This window comes from Microcebus murinus, chromosome 1 (assembly GCF_040939455.1).
Source record: "Microcebus murinus isolate Inina chromosome 1, M.murinus_Inina_mat1.0, whole genome shotgun sequence".
Taxonomy (NCBI): domain Eukaryota; kingdom Metazoa; phylum Chordata; class Mammalia; order Primates; family Cheirogaleidae; genus Microcebus; species Microcebus murinus.
This window is the reverse complement of record NC_134104.1, coordinates 65,167,227-65,183,818: the sequence shown is the minus strand read 5'-3', so window position 1 is coordinate 65,183,818 and position 16,592 is coordinate 65,167,227. Positions and strand designations below refer to the sequence as shown.

At 35.4% G+C, this 16,592-nt stretch overlaps 1 protein-coding gene and 1 pseudogene across 1 annotated transcript in view; both read right to left on the bottom strand.

Moving 5' to 3' along the window:
- Positions 1–16,592, bottom strand: part of SEC22A (SEC22 homolog A, vesicle trafficking protein) — a 61,868-nt gene that overhangs the window by 23,541 nt on the left and 21,735 nt on the right. Inside the window, exons 4-5 of the mRNA XM_012780469.3 lie at positions 15,293–15,487; positions 2,086–2,201 (exon numbers count right to left, since the gene is read on the bottom strand). Of these exons, the coding sequence (XP_012635923.1) occupies positions 2,086–2,201; positions 15,293–15,487 (311 nt within the window). The remainder of the gene's footprint in view (positions 1–2,085; positions 2,202–15,292; positions 15,488–16,592) is intronic.
- LOC105879872 (huntingtin-interacting protein K pseudogene) lies at positions 4,830–15,382 on the bottom strand (annotated as a pseudogene).

The following is a 16,592-nucleotide window of genomic DNA, read 5'->3' as shown; positions in this document are numbered from 1 at the left end:
TTTTTATACACTGCTTAATATGATTTGCTAATACTTTTTGAGGATTTTACATCTATGTTCATGAGAGACAATGGTCTGTAAAGTTATCTTTTTAAAATGTAAAGAGGCTAAGAAATCTCAGAGCTATCAGTCAGTTATACATAAGTGGTAATTAGTTAATCAGATTATTGTTCTTCTGAAACCTAAAATTATATCAACTTTAATGAGACAAAGACATTATTAATCAGAGGGAGAACATGGAATAATTAGGAAACAAGGTAGGTTTTAGCCAACTGTAGTATCTCAAAAGCATGAAACACTATAGCTAATACTACTTTTCTTAGTTTTTAAGTTTTGAATCAGAGGAAAGAGAAGGAAAGAATCAGTCTAAGAAGAGGAGGGATAGGATATCTGAGTGCCTGATAGAAATTACTGTTCCCTTTAACAGGTTTTGAGAGATATAATAGCTTGTCTGAATTTTAACTTAAAGGTGGTCTAATCCCCAGGTTCCACAACTTATGTACTGTCTTATAAGACAAGGATGGCAAGGCTCTATTGAGTTAAAGATTTTCTCTACCTAGGCCTGCTCCACCAACAAAAATCAACTATTCATACACAGATACTGCTGTGCTTTCTACTAAATCAAGTACAAAAAAAAAAAGAGAGAGAGAGAGAAAGTATTTTGTTTATCAGCTGTCTGCAGTCAGGAGTCTCCATATTGTCTTTGTTTCTTCTCTTTGTCAGGTTGTCTAAATTGCCTAAAATTGAACCCTTTCTGCTGGAATAAATCTGACCTTGCTCAGAGATGGGGGATAGGAAGGCAGAGGAATGGTAGCCGCTATCCTGTGTCTGAAAGGGGAGAGGGGCTTTTCCTGTGGACAGACGGTGTTTGGAAGAGGAATTGGGAAGTCATGAGAACCCCCATCCACTGCCTCGAGCGACAGCTCTGTTGCTTGAACTTGTGATGTTGCATGCTGTTGGCATTATGTGGCTGAATACATGCAAGAGGATATGCAGAAAGATACCCTCTGAGTGTTCCCCAAACTAACAGCAATTTTAAAACAGAATATAAAGTGCATTGAGTGGGTTTTTACATATGATATTCTGAGCTTAATCCTGACAAAAAAACAAGGACTGATTCACAATTTAAAAGTGTCAAGAATTCTTCAGAGAAAGTGAGTAGAAACAAGGGAAAGGAAAGCTGTGCAATCTCAAATGTGTAAAACTTTAAGAAAGCAAATTTTGAAAAGTTTACAAAAGGGATAAGAGAAAAAAATTAGTGTCTGTATCAATATATCTGTATCTATATATTTTTAAGACAGGGTCTCACTCTGTCATCCAGGTTGGAGTGCAGTGGCATGGTCATATCTCACTGCGGCCTTATACTCCTAGCCTCAAGCTACTCTCCTACCTCATACTCCCAAAGTGCTGGGATTACAGGTGTAAACCACCATGCCAAGCCAAAATTGGCATATTATGATAGTTAAAGTTTCTAGAAGAAATTACACTGGAAAATGAATTAGTTGGCAATATCTAGAGAAATTAGCAATTTCCCAGGTAGCTCAAGTTTTAAAAGGCCACAAAAAATAAAAAAAGAAAAGGAGGAGATAACTAAGTAGGAATAGGCAGAAGTGGGACAAAACACTCCCCATGTGTGCCCTCTTCACTTTTCCATTGTTTCCATCTGCTCAGATCCTTTCTAGGCCAGCTCAACCCTCCTCCACAAAACCTTCTTCTCTAATCCTGACTCACACTGACCTCTCCTCTTCCCAATTCTGTGTAATTGGCAATTATTCATGGACCTCTTTGCTGCTCCAGTTCAATGTTAAGTTGTGAGACTGCAGGGCCCATATCTTGGTGTCCCCAGAATGCCTATAAACACTGCTTCCTAAAGAGTGGATGATAAATAAACATGGGCTTATGGATTCAAAGAAGTTAACCAGAAATCAGTGGTTTTAGAAGTATGGAGACTAGGCTAGATGTAAAAAACACCAATTTTGAGCATGCATTATAAGTAATACTAAAACCCAATCTAATACAAATCAATTACGTAACAAGGAGAGTGAACAGGCACAGTCACCTGAAGCTACAAAAATAGCACAGTACCTGCAGGAGACTTTCTATGGCATGAAAGCCTCGAATTAAATTCAGAGCTCCACATAAAAGACTAAGGATAAATGCCACAATCCCTGACAGAGTTGCTGGTTCCAGTCGCTGGTGAGCTGGAAAATAAAAGAAATAGTTACAAATGAGCATCAACATCTCACATAGCTGAACTTATGTAAAACAAAACTTCATTTCTCAATTTAAAGGGGTCAAACATAGATTAATCTTCATAAAATTAAACATACCTTCATAATGAAATACCTTTTAAAATGTAAAATATTTGATAACATAAAAGCTTCATTCTCCTGAACTCAAACTATATTAACTTCTTTTTCTCTACATTTTTAACAAAGACATATATCTTACATTTGGGATAGACAGGCTAAGGAGTGCTCACAACTGTCAGTAAATCATTTAGAAAAAACCTTACTGCCTAAATATGTCTACTATTTGCAAGCAGGTACAAATATTTGCAAAGGTGACTTTGCTTGGAAATTCATTGCATAATTCCTATTTTTTCTGAAAATGCTTAGAAAACATTTTTAAGGGCAAACAGCTTGCTTTTAAGCAAAACTCTCCCTTATTTGGGTTCCAATGCTATAAATACTACTGGATATATGTGAAAGCTCATATATAATCAAAACCTGAATCCACAACACAATGGAGTGTGATAGCTACGAAGTTTCTGGTCCTCTGAATAACACTTGATGGTAAAAGTTATAAAACACCAGCTGAAGATGTGACTATTTTATCTTACAAATACATTCTTAGATCTTTCAGGGCTTCAGCAGCATAAGACACTCAGTTATACAAAAGCTTCCCTTCATCATCTTGCACTTAATAGAATTAACAATGGAGTCTAAATGAAAACACAAAACTAAATACATAATCATCTAGACCTCAAAAGGAAGACAGATGGAAAGAGTACAACAGAGTCACATTTAGATTATTTTATTTAAAGCACTGAAGTGTAAAAGCCCCAACAATGAAGTTAATGAGGTAGAACGTTAATATAAGAAAGGGCTTAAATCTTTGCAACTTATATTCAGCCATTATAGCAGAAAACCTCTCTGAACAGTTTATAAAAAAACAAAACCCAAATATCACAAAAAGTATTTGTTCCGCAAGTTCAGCAAAAAATGTTAATATGGGATAATATTTTCTTAAATTTCTTTGGTGCCCAAGTCTGCCTGGTCTCCCAAGCAATTTCTTAAGATTTTAATATGAAAATAGAAAATTAAATGCCTTTATTGGTATTGCTACCAAGTTTTATATCAGTAGAGAACAAAATTTCACAATTTTAAAATCTATCCAATTGGTCTATTGATTAGTCATGTTTTGTAGCCTCCCTGCCCTCTCTTCAGTAGTAAGGGAGAACTGGCCTCTAAAAAAAAATCCTTAATGTGGGCCTCAAGAATAAAACCACCTGACAACTCATTATATAAATTACATTACTAAAGTATACAAAACAAGCTTACATTAAAAAAAAAAACCCAAATAATATTCTGCATTATAACTAAAAAACCTTAGCTTTTCATAGCTAAGTAAGGTATAGCTATTCTTCAATGGAAAAATATTACCATTTTAATGTGTTGATGAATGAATGCCTATTTAAGAAATGAATGATAAACTTATATAAATTAAATATCTATTAAGTTCCTAACATTTGTCTCTTGGCTTTAGAGCACTCTCTTTATAATGATAGTATACCACTTATAAATTATTTCAAAATTATTAAAATATAATTAAAGCCATAAAAGCAAATGATAAGCCTCCTTTAACAAGGTGTGCATTGTGCTGAAGGACAGGCTGGCCCTGTGCCAAATCACTGTGGGAAAGAAATTCTAAAGTAAGATGCTGCTCCATTTCCACCTTCTTCCCAGGACCTGTGGCTTGCACTTTGAGAATGGTTATCGAGAGAAAACTCCATCTGCACAACACAAAAGGGTGATGCTCCTTAAGGATAATTTTATTTTAACAAACTAAAATAGATATTTAACCACATTTTAATATATTATGCTACAGATATACTATTTTTTACTTTAGTAAAACAGATTTCAGACCCACTGTTATCCAAAAATGCTTACTGCACACTTAAATTTGGCAACATGCAGGTACTGCATGGTACTAGCTGTGCAGTACATTTGGAACAATAACAAAATGAGGATGGGGGCATTACTAGAGGCTTTGTTTGGCTCAAAGAGATGTTTGTGACATGCAGGGGGAAATAAGGTCAGAAAGGGAGGTTGAAGCAAATTATTAGACAGTCAGAAATTCTAGGCTAGCAATTATGGGAAATGAGACAATGAGAACCACTGCAGAGCAGGAAACTGATAGGATTAAATCTATGCTTAAAGAATATTAAGCTATTAGTAAAGAGATCAAAAGTAGGGAGAGGCCGGGCGCTGTGGCTCACGCCTGTAATCCTAGCTCTTGGGAGGCCGAGGCGGGCGGATTGCTCAAGGTCAGGAGTTCAAAACCAGCCTGAGCAAGAGCGAGACCCCGTCTCTACTATAAATAGAAAGAAATCAATTGGCCAACTGATATATATAAAAAATTAGCCGGGCATGGTGGCACATGCCTGTAGTCCCAGCTACCAGGGAGGCTGAGGCAGAAGGATCGCTCGAGCCCAGGAGTTTGAGGTTGCTGTGAGCTAGGCTGACGCCACGGCACTCACTCTAGCCTGGGCAACAAAAGCGAGACTCTGTCTCAAAAAAAAAAAAAAAAAAAAAAAAAAAAAAAAAAAAAAGTAGGGAGAGAGTAATAATATTTTCTGAGTGCCTTCTCACTAGGCACATACTGTCCCATTTATCCTTCAAAATGAGGTACTTCATGAGGTAGGATTGACTAACTTCTCTGTATGCCAACTTTCTCATTTGTAAACTGAGGTTAAATAATTTGCTAAGTCAAACAGCTAGGAAGGGCCATTTCACAATTAGCACTGGGTCTGTCTAACTGCAAAGCCCATGCTCTTTCTATAATTCTAACAATAGGGAGTTCATGAGAAAGTCACTGCAAAAATGGACTGAAATCAAGGCCTGAATTAGCACAGTCACAAAAGAAATAGGGAAAAAGAAGGAGGTGAGAGATACTATGGAGGTTAAAACTATTTGACTTGGCAACTAATTAGATGTGGGAAGCAAAAGAGAAAAAAATCAAAGATAATGTCGGGATACTACATCTGGGGGATCTGAAAGATGAGGCTAGCAACAGACCTACAAGAAGAAATGCAGGTCTGATCAAGAATGGGAATATTTTAAACATATCAAATTTGAAGTGACGGTGACTCAGGTTTAACAAGCAACTGAAGAAAAGAATAGCAGTAGAGCTGGAGAAACAGGTCTGCATCTGAAGGGAAGGGTTTAAATGAGATTACCAAGGAAAGAAGCAGGCCAAGGGCAAATCCTTAATAAACACTTGCCATTAAGGGAAGGAAGAGGAGTCAGTGAAGACAGACATAGGAAAACGAAGAGTAAAAAGCCAGAGAAAGCTAGGAATGGGAGACCATCAAGAAGACAGACATGGGTAACAGTACCTACACACAGGCCAAAGAAAATCTGAACTCAAAAAGAAATAAAAAAGAGTATTAGATTTACTGACCAGGAGATAACTGATACTTGTATTATATTTTTATAAGATTTTTCAGAAAAGTGGCTTATGGCAAATTTCAAACTACAAGAGGTTGAATAACTGGTGATGGTAAGAAGTAGAAGCAAGCATAAATGACTACTAATACAGTTAAAGGAGAGAAAAACAGGATGAAAGTTTAACAGCAGAAATAATGGATTGAGAAAATAATTATTTTTCCCCCACAATGTGAGACGGAAGAAGACTTGAATACATTTATATTGGTGGGATGAAATAATTCAATGAGGATAAAATGGAAGAGTCAAGAAAAAGGAAAAATAATTGAAGTAGAGTCCCAGTACAGTCATTATGAGGATTCTAAAAGATAGTACTATTCTAAACCTTGAGCTTCATAATACCACAGTGCCTGTCCCCCAGCCAAAGGCAAAGTTCAGAAGGTACAGTCATTCAACGATGCTCAAAACATCTGGAAGAACAGGCTGCGGGACGTAGAGAAATTTCCAGTCAGTTCCATCTAAATGAGCATAATTTATTAATAAAGTATGACTGAATGGGTCTAACACTCTGGCACAAAAACACACTATTCTTTTCACCAGCAAGGCCTTTATCATCACCACCTGTAGAAAGTACGCATGTCCTTCAAGGCCCCAAGACCACAAAGTCGTACTTCCTTCTTCTTTTGAAGCATGTATCAGAGCCTACCTTGTATTTTACTTATTGGATTTTATTTCCTTTTCCCATCTTGAGCGCAGTTAATGTGTTTACTATCTTTATAAAATGCCCCACAATATTTAGCATAATACCTTAGAGAAAAAAAAGCAATACCTGTTGAACTGTGAGGTATGCATGTGCACACTTGTGTGTATGAGAAAGAGAGAGATTGGTAACTCTATCTGGCTTATAGACACCAGCCAAAACAAAGCAGTGTTTTTAGGCAACTGATAGATTGTCTAGAAAATGACAAAATGGGTGGAAAAAAAAATAGAAGTGTCAGAGAAACTGAGAGAAGTATATTAAATTTAGGGCTTTGTGAAGTTTTTTTAACAAAATAAAAGCAGGACATAAAATTAAGAAGACTAACAGCACTAAATGTTGATGAGGACGTGTAGTAATCAAAATGCTCATATATTGCTTGTGGGAAGGTAAACAGTACAACTACTTCAGAAAACCGGCAGTTTTTAAAGAGTTAAACATGCAACCTTTGACCTAGTAATTTACCTCCTAATATTTACTTGAGGGAAATGAAAGCATATGTTGATAAAGATAAATGTTCACAGTAGTTTTATTTACATTAATAAAACTTGAAAACAAGCTTATGTCCATCAGCAAGGGAACGAATAAACAAATTGTGGTACGTTTATACCATGGAATATTGCTCAGCAATAAAAAGGAACAAACTGCCGAGACATGCAACATGCATGTATGACATTATGCTAAGCAAAAGAAGTTGAACATAAGAATCACATAATATAATCTTCTTTATATAAAGTTTTAGAACAACAACAACAAAAAAAAACTAAAGTGAAAAACATCAAAACCATGGTTGTCTCGAGGGAGGTAGAGATTGATTTGGAAGGAACACAAAAGAACATTTTGGGAGGAGATGGAAATATTCTATACTGTGATAAGGGTGTGTATTGATCATGTCTTTTTATTCTGTATTTTTGATGCTTTGACATCTTGAGGCCTTGCTGACCCTGGAGGAACTGCCTCTCTCAGGGTTAACTAATTCCTAGAGATAGCAAACAACTTGCCTGAACACACCTTTCACATGTATTCCAACCAGTCCAGACCTCACACTCCTAACGAGCTCCTCTCCTGGCCTCTCACACTCAGTGCCACTATTTTCTTGCCTTGATCACCCCAGGGCCAAGCATCAGACAACTAGAGACAGTCTCTACACCCCAGAGCCCATTGAAATTATTCAAACTAGCCAATCCTAAAACTTCCTAATCCTGCCACGCCCATTCCTTACCACTGAAACCACAATAAAAGTTCTCACCCACATCTCCTCCTGCTCCCCCTCTGCCTCCTTACCCACATTGGTACTTCCTCCTGTGCTCCCTTCCTTAGGGATCAGTGAGTATAACAAACTATCTTTTCAATGGCAGTCATCTCCTCCTGATCATACCTGAATAATAATGAAACATGTATTTTAAAACAGGGCATGTGTAGCAAAGATTTGTGCACTTTAATATATGTAAATTTCCCTTAAAAAAGAAAAAAGTGTAGAAATAAATTATTGAGTGGATGAGTGGGGAGTAGACAGAAGTACAGATGAAACAAGAATGGCAAAATGATAGTTGTTATAGTTGGGTTATCGGTACATGAGGGTTAATTATGCTATTCTGTTTATTTTGTATATATTTGAAATTTTCCATAGAAAGTTTAAAAAATAAAACAAAAAATAAAAGCAGAACATAATGTTAAAATATTGACCCAAGATGGACTTCTATAGACTTCAGAAAATAATAAGTATGGCAAGATAAAAAACATTCATGCCCAACTGTGGGGAAAGGAAAACATCAAAAAACTAAAAATATTAAAAAATAAATCAATATAAGATATTATGACAGAGAAAAAAAGTAAATAATTTTATTTAGAAATTCCCAAACAGAAAAATATATTTTAACTTGGGGACTACAGAAAATATTATATAGGTTTAAAAGCAAGTTTAAAGTTAATATTAAAATAAGTTCCAGTGGGAATTACTTTAAAAACTTCTCTTTCTTAAAACACTAGCAGATATCAGATTCTCCCCATTTTTCAAGTGTCTGGTGTTTGGTGATCCAGGATATGACTGTAGTTTACAGGTTAGAGTGGGGACTTACAGAAGTCAGGTAATATGTAGAGTTTCTAACAAAATCCACCTCCTGGTAAGTGAAGTTGGACCTCTCACCCCTAATTAAATTATACTCCTGAATCCTCAGCGTATATATTAATGGACAGATGTCCTTCATAATATTGACTGCCAGACCCATGGAATTAGAACTATTAGATAAGGAAGAGCCAGTGAAAGTTCTGGAGCTCCGTCAACCCAAACATCCATCAAAATACTAATCCCTAAGGTAGCTGCAGAGATCAGTGCCACCATCCAAGGCTTAAAAGATGCATGGGTAGTGATTCCTATTATATTCCCATTTAACTCTCATTTAGGTCTCCAAAATGAGTGTGGTGTGTCTTAGAGGAGGACAGATTATTATAGGTTCCAGCTGCCTGTGCTTTTCCGGATGCAATATCCTTGTGGAACAAATCAATTTATTCCCTGACCTGTAGGTACTAATCTGGTAACTTTTTTTCTCTAATACGTAGAAAAAATCAGCAGCATTTTACTTTTACCTGATACAGACATCATTATATTTACTATATTGCCACCAGGTTATATTAACTCTGTGCCAGATTAGCCTACAGCAGAGGATGGCAAACTATGACCCAAAGGCCAAATTCAAATCACCACCTGCTTTTTGTAAATACAGTTTTACTGCAACACAGCCTCACCCATTCTTTTATCTAACATCTATGGCTATCTTCAGGTGTTATATCCAAGGAGACTGTATGACCTGCAAAACCTAAAGACTAAAATGCTTTCTAAGATCAGGATGAGGAACAATACAAGGCTATCTACTCTTACAACTTTATTCTTTCAGGACATTTTTATAAGCATAGAATTCTATATTTACAGTTATTTTCAATAGTCATAAATATCTAATCCCACCGCATTTTCATCACCCCCAAAGGAAACCCCATGCCCATTAGTAGCAGTCATTGCCTATATTCCTCTAACCCTCCAGCTCCTATCAACCAATAATTTACTTTGTCTCCATGAGTCTGCCTATTCTGAACACTTCATATAAATAAACTTATAAATATGTGGCCTTTTATATCTGGCTTCTTTCACTTAGCCTATTTTTAAGATTCATCCATGTTATACCATGGATCAGTACTTCATTCCTTTTTTATTACTTAATATTTTGATTACATGGATATACCACATTTTGTTCAACCATTCATCAGTTGATAGATATTTGAGTTTTTCCCTCTTTTGGCTGTTTTGAATAATGCTGCTATTCATGAATTATTTTGAATAATGCTACATTCATGTACTTAGTTTTGTGTGGACACATGTTTTCATTTGTCTGGGGTATATATCTAGGAGTAGAACTGCTGGGTCATATGATAACTCTGCTTAACTTTTTGAGGAATTTCCAAACTATTTTCCAAAGTGATTGTACAATTTAACATCGCCACTGGCGATGTAGGAGGGTTCCAAGTTCTCTATATCCTTGTCAACACTTGCTACTGTTTTTTTATTTTAGCCATTGTAGTACGTATGAAGTGGTATCTCCTTATAGTTTTGCTTTGCATTTCCCTAATGACGTAGAGCATCTTTTCATGTTTAATTAGCCAGTTGTACAACTTCTTTGTAGAAATGCCTATTCTAATCCTTTCCCTCATTTTAGATTGGATTATTTATCTTTTTTATTATTGAGCTGTAAGAATTACTTATATATTCGGATATTAGTCCCTTACCAGATATATGTCTTGCAAATATTTTCTCCCATTCTGTGGGTTGTCTTTTCACTTTCTTCATAGTGTCCTTTAAAGAACAAAGTTTTAAATTTTGAGCCAGGTGCACTGGTGCACGCCTTTAGTCCCACCTACTCAGGAGGCTGAGGTGGGAGGATAGCATGAGCCCAGGAATTCAAGAACAACCTAGGCAACATAGCAAGATCTCATCTCAAAAAAAAAAATAATAATTTTGATGACGTCTACTTTATCTACTTTTTCTTTTTTTACTGTACTTCTGGTGTCAAATCTAAAAAACCTAATATATGATTACAAAGATTACATCTATGTTTTTGTCTAAAAGTTTTATAGTTTTAGCTGTTCAACTTAGGTCTCTGATCCATTTTGAGTAAATATGTTGTGAGGTAGGGATACAACTTCATTCTTTTGTATGTGGGTATCCAGTTGTCCCAGAATCATTTGTTGAAAAGGCTATTCACCATTTTCTTGGCATCACTGTCAAAAATTAGTTAACCATGATGAGAAGGGTTTATTTCTGTACTATCACTTCTACTCCATTGATCTATATGTTTATTCTTAAACTAGACCTACACAGCTGTGATTACTGTAGCTTGATAGTAAGTATGGAAGTGTGAGTCATCCAACTTTGTTCTTTTCCAAAATTATTTTGGCCATTCTCCATCCTTTGCATTTCCATATGAATTTTGGGATCAATTTGTCAATGTCTGCAAAAAAGATAGCTGGGATTTTCATAGAGATTGTGTAGAATCTGTGTATCAATTCAGGGAGTACAATCATTTTTATAATATTGTCTTCCAATCCATGAACATGAGAATATTTTCCATTAATTAGGTATTGCTTAATTTCTTTCAATGATGTTTTGAAAGTTTCAGTGTATACGATCTTCTTAATTTCATTTTCAGATTGTTCATTGCTAATGTATAGAATACAATCGATTTTTTATATTAATCTTGTACCCTACAACCTCAATGAACTTATTTATATTAGTTCTAATAGTTTTTGAGTGGATTCCTTAGAATTTTCTGCATAACAGATTGTCATATGTGAATAAAGTTATTTTATTTCTTCTTCACAATCCCGATGCCGTTTATTTATTGTCCTTGCACAACTGCCCCATATAGAACGTCTGGTACAATGTTGAGTCAAAGTAGGAAGTAGTAAAAGCAGATATCCTTGCCTTGTTCCTGGATCTTAGGAAAAAGCATTTAGTCTTTTACCATTAGGTATAATGTTAGCTGTGGGTTTTTAAAAAATGCTCTTCATTAGGTTGAGGAAGTTCCCTTATACTCCTAATTTGTTGAGCGGGTTTTTTTTTAATCACAAAAGGCTGTTTAATTTTGTCAAATGCTTTTTCTGCATCCATTGAGATGATCGTGTGTTTTTTGCTTTTTATTCTATCGATATCTTTTTTAATCCTTTGACTTTCAATCTATTTGTATCTTTGAACCTAAGATATGTCTCCTAAAGACAGTATATATTTGGAACTCCCATTTTTATTTCTAATCCAGTCTTTTAATCTCTGCCTTTTGGCTGGAATATATTCATACTTTTTAAATCAATTCACATACAATGTTATTATTGATATAGTGGATTTATATGTCATTTTACTTTTTTCCTATATGTCTCATGTCTTTTTTTTTTTTATTTTGCTTCATCCCTCCTTTACTATTTTCATTTGCATTAAGTGAATATGTTATAGTGCGGTATTTTAAAATATTTAATAATTTTCACTACTTTTTGAGTTATTTGCTTTGAGATGCCATAGGCTTACTATATACATCTTCAAAGAAACAGCTTCAGATTTATGTTAATTCATTCTAGTGAGCTACAGAAACATTATTCCTATATAGCTCTATTCATTTTCTTCCCTTTTTGTGGTATTGTTACACTTATCAATAAACATTACAAACCCCAAAATACCTTATTATAAGTATTACTTTATATAATACAATGACTTGTATGTCTTTTAAAGATGCTAAGAGAAGAAAGGAAGTAGTCGTGCATTTATAGATTTTGTTAACATTAATCTTATCATTTTTGGCTTTCCCCATTTGTTTCTGGAGATTTGAATCACTATCTGGAATAAATTCCTTAGCCCAGTATAGCTTTGTTACCATCTATCTCCTTTGCGCTGTTATTGGAAAATATATACATATATTATTTGTTATTGGAAAATATATATACATATACTTATATATATATACAATACACATACATATATATACATATATTACATGACATTACAGGCCCCAAAAGACATTGTATACATACGTTTATATAATTGCTTTTTAAATCAGTTACCGAAGGAAAAAAAATGCATTTTTACTTTCTAATTACTTAATAATTACCTTTATCATTTCTCTTTATTTTTTTATGTGGATTCAGATTACTGTCTGGAGTCACTTGCTTTCAGCCTAAAGAATTTCCTTTATTATTTGAGTCTGCTAGTAACAAATTCTCTCACTTTTGATTTACCTGCAAATGTCTTTATTTTGCCTTCATTTTTTTTTTTAAACTGCAAAAGACAAAAAATATCTTTATTGCTATAAGTTAATACAGAAGGTATAGCTGAGAAAGCATATATCAGTTGGTTAGGGCAATAAGAGCCTCTACCACATTGCCCATGTGTTCCCGCAAGCTCTGTTCTGCTGCTGCTCGAGAGATCTCCATCTCTGTCATTATCAGCTCCAGATCTTCCTTTTTGATAGTGACTTTTGCCAGTTCCTTCTCCCGCTCCTGTTTGGCTTTCTGCTCACGGGACCGTCTGTCTCCAATAACAGACATGGCCGTTTCCAGATTGGAACTCTGGATCTCCTTCTCCGCATAGTCGGTGACCCGCTCGAGGTCCGCCGCACCACTGTCATGTTTCCATGGCTTCTCGGGAGGCCGCTCTGGGCCGCTGGTCTCAGTCTCCAACTCCAGCTCCACATCCCCTTCAGTCGCCATATCGGTTCCCTGCCTTCATTTTTTTGAAAGATAGCTTAGATGGCTATAAATTCTTGGTTGACAGTTCTTTCTTTGTGCACTTTGTACATGTTATGCCACTACCGTCTAGTGGCTACTGTTTCCGCTGAGAAATCAGCTGTTAATCTTATTGAGTTCCCTTTAAGTAATCAGTTATTTTTCTGTTGCTACTTTCAAGATCTTCTCCTTGTCTTTGGCTTTCAGCATTTTTACTATGATTCATCTATTTGTGGATCTCTTGTGTGTATCCTATATGGAGTTCATTGAGCTTTCTGGAAGAATGGATTAATGTTTTTTAGTAAACATAGGAAATTTTCAGCCATTATTTCTTCAAATATTTCTGGCTCCTTTGTCTCTCCCCTCTGCTTCTGTTATCTCATCACATATATGTTGATGTGATTACTAATGTCCCATTTTTCTGAGGTTCTATTAATTTTTCCTCATTCTTTTTTCTCTCTGTTCTGTAGATTACATAATCTCTATCAATCAATCTTCAAATTTGCTAACTCTTTTTTTTTCCTCGTTCTGTCACCCAGACTAGAGTGCAATGGCATCATCACAGCTCACTGCAATCTCAAACTCTTGGGTTCAAGTGATCCTCCTGCCTTAGCCTCCTGAGTAGCTGAGACTCAGGTGTGTGCCACCACACCTGGCTAATTTTTTCCTATTTTCAGTAGAGACGAGGTCTTCTCTTGCTTAGGCTGATCTTGAACTCCTGAACTCCTGAGCTCAAACAATTCTCCTGCTTCAGCCTCACAAAATGCTAGGATTATAGATGTGAGCCACCACATCTGACCTGCTAACTTTTTCTTCTGCCAGTTCAAATCCACTGTTAAGTCCTTCTAATGAATTTTTCATTTTCGTTATTGTATTTTTAAATTCCAGAACTTCCATCTGGTTCTTTTTTTATAATTTCTATCTCCTTATTGATATTATCTATTTGAAGCAACATTATCATCATACCTTACTTTACTTCTTTAGTTCTGGCTTACTTTAGTTTTTGAACACTACTATAATGGCTATATTGAAGTCTTTGCCTGTTAAATCTGACATTTGGTTATTCTCCAAGGTAATTTCTGTTGTCTGGTTTTCTCCTATGTATGTTTCATACTTTTCTGTTTCTTTGCATGTCTCCTAATTTTTTATTGGAAAGTGGACATTTTAGATAACATATTGTAATAATCTGATACTAGCCTATCCTCCCCTTGTCTTTGGCTTATAATTGTTATTTGCTTATTTACTTGTTTAGTGACTGGTTTGATTATTTTAGTGAAATTTGTTTCCCCCTTCTCCCACATTGTATTAATCAAATCAAATGTCAAGTGTTGTGTTCAGTCCATATTTAAGGAATACTAGCAAACTAAAACATGTCCAGAATAAGCCTCCAGGATAGGGAGGACTTGCAAATGCCATATACAAAAAGTCTAAGAGAACTGAAGACATTTTATATGAAGTAGATTAGATTAAAAGGATGGAAAGGATATATAGTTGCTGACTTAACTGTTATTCTGGTTCAGCTGAAGTATGAGATAAAGACGTGACAGTACTGAGACAGACTGGTAAGCATTATAGGGAAGCAGACTTCAGCTCAATGTATAAGAAAGAATTTTTTAAACAAGTAGTCCAACAATGGCAAATGCCATCTTATAAAATAATGAGGTGTCCACTTTTAAGCTAAAGTTTACTTCCTCTCACAACCGTTGAGGTTGGCATTCCTTCTTTGGAAGTGGAGGTTTGAACAGATGATCACTAAGGTCTTTACATTTTCTGTGACAATCAAGAACCCTGGCCTTAAATGTTCCCATTTTGACATAATGCAAAGCACTTCACACAGTACAAAGAAACTACTTTTCATTTCTATAAAAATGTTTACAAAGAAACCTCCTTAAATGTTTTCTTAGCAAAAAGATCCTCTGTGATTGCTACTTGAAAGTATTTTCCTGATCAGACACATATCTGGTAGCTTACTCTATAAACCACTAGGAGAAATGATTGTTTTGACTTCTGCATTCCCTCATGTACTTGATTTAAAGTATTACTCATTTTCAAGAGTTTCTCAGTTCTTATGAAAGATTTTTTAATAAAACACTTGAGATCCAGAACTCACCAGAAGAAATCTTACCAGCACCTTTACAGTCAACAGAAAATGCAGATGTGACTCCATTGGCTGACCCCAGTTCACACATGGAAATTTGATAAGGGGGCCTCAGCTTGATTTCCATCTGCATGTCAGACAGGTTTATCTTTGTTGAAAGAGACCTGGGATTATTGTATCGCTGCTTGGTCCTCTGAATGAAGTTATCTATGCAAAATAAAAATAAATTTCCTTGCAGTCATTTGTTAATTAAACCACTGAGAGTATGATGTTTATGGACAGTAAATTATATAAACATTTTGTTACTCAAAACTATTCAATTTGTCATGAAATGTTCTAATATTATTATACTTGTGTTTAATGGCTGATACATCATGAGGTTAGGTTATCAGTTTTACACTATAGAAATTATACTCTAGAAGTCAGTAATTGTAAATAAACTAAGGGTTTAACGCTACATGAGTATGAGTATTATATCTACTTAAAGGAATTAAAACAAAAAACAGCTTTCACTTTAAACCAAAGTCGTAATTTTTTTTATTTATTTATTTATTTTTTTTGAGACAGAGTCTCGCTCTGTTGCCTGGGCTAGAGTGCTGTGGCTTCACCCTAGCTCATAGCAATCTCAAACTCCTGGGCTCAGGTGATCCTCTTGCCTCAGCCTCCCAAGTAGCTGGGGCTACAGGCAAGCACCACCATGCCTGGCTAATTTTTTTATATATTTTAAGTTGTCCAGCTAATTTCTTCCTATTTTTTTAGTAGAGACGAGGTCTTGCTCTTGCTCTGGCTGGTCTTGAATTCCTGTACTCAAATGATCCACCCACCTCAGCCTCCCAGAGTGCTAGGATTACAGGCGTGAGCCACCGCACCCCAGCCTAAACTAAAGTCATAATTTTTATAGGAATTCTTATGAAATATTAAATCTGTCAGATTTACTAGTTGCAATTACATAAGAACATACACTGTAAGTTATGTTTTTATAAATCGGTTTTCTTTTTATTGCTTACATCATTAGAATGTACATTTTAAAGAATTAAATGAAACCAATAAAAGATATTTTCTAAATATCTTCTACATAGAATTTTATTATTGTTTAACATGTTTTTCCCCCTTCTACATCAGAATTGAGCAAAGTACTGCCTGTAGGCCAAATCTATCCTGCTGTTTTTGTACAGTTTTATTAGAACATAACCACGCTTATTCATTTATGTACTACCTATGTCTGCTTTCGAGCTACAATGGCAGGGCTGAGTAGTTGTGACAGAGGATATATATGGCCCTTAAAGCCTAAAATATATACTATCTGGTCCTT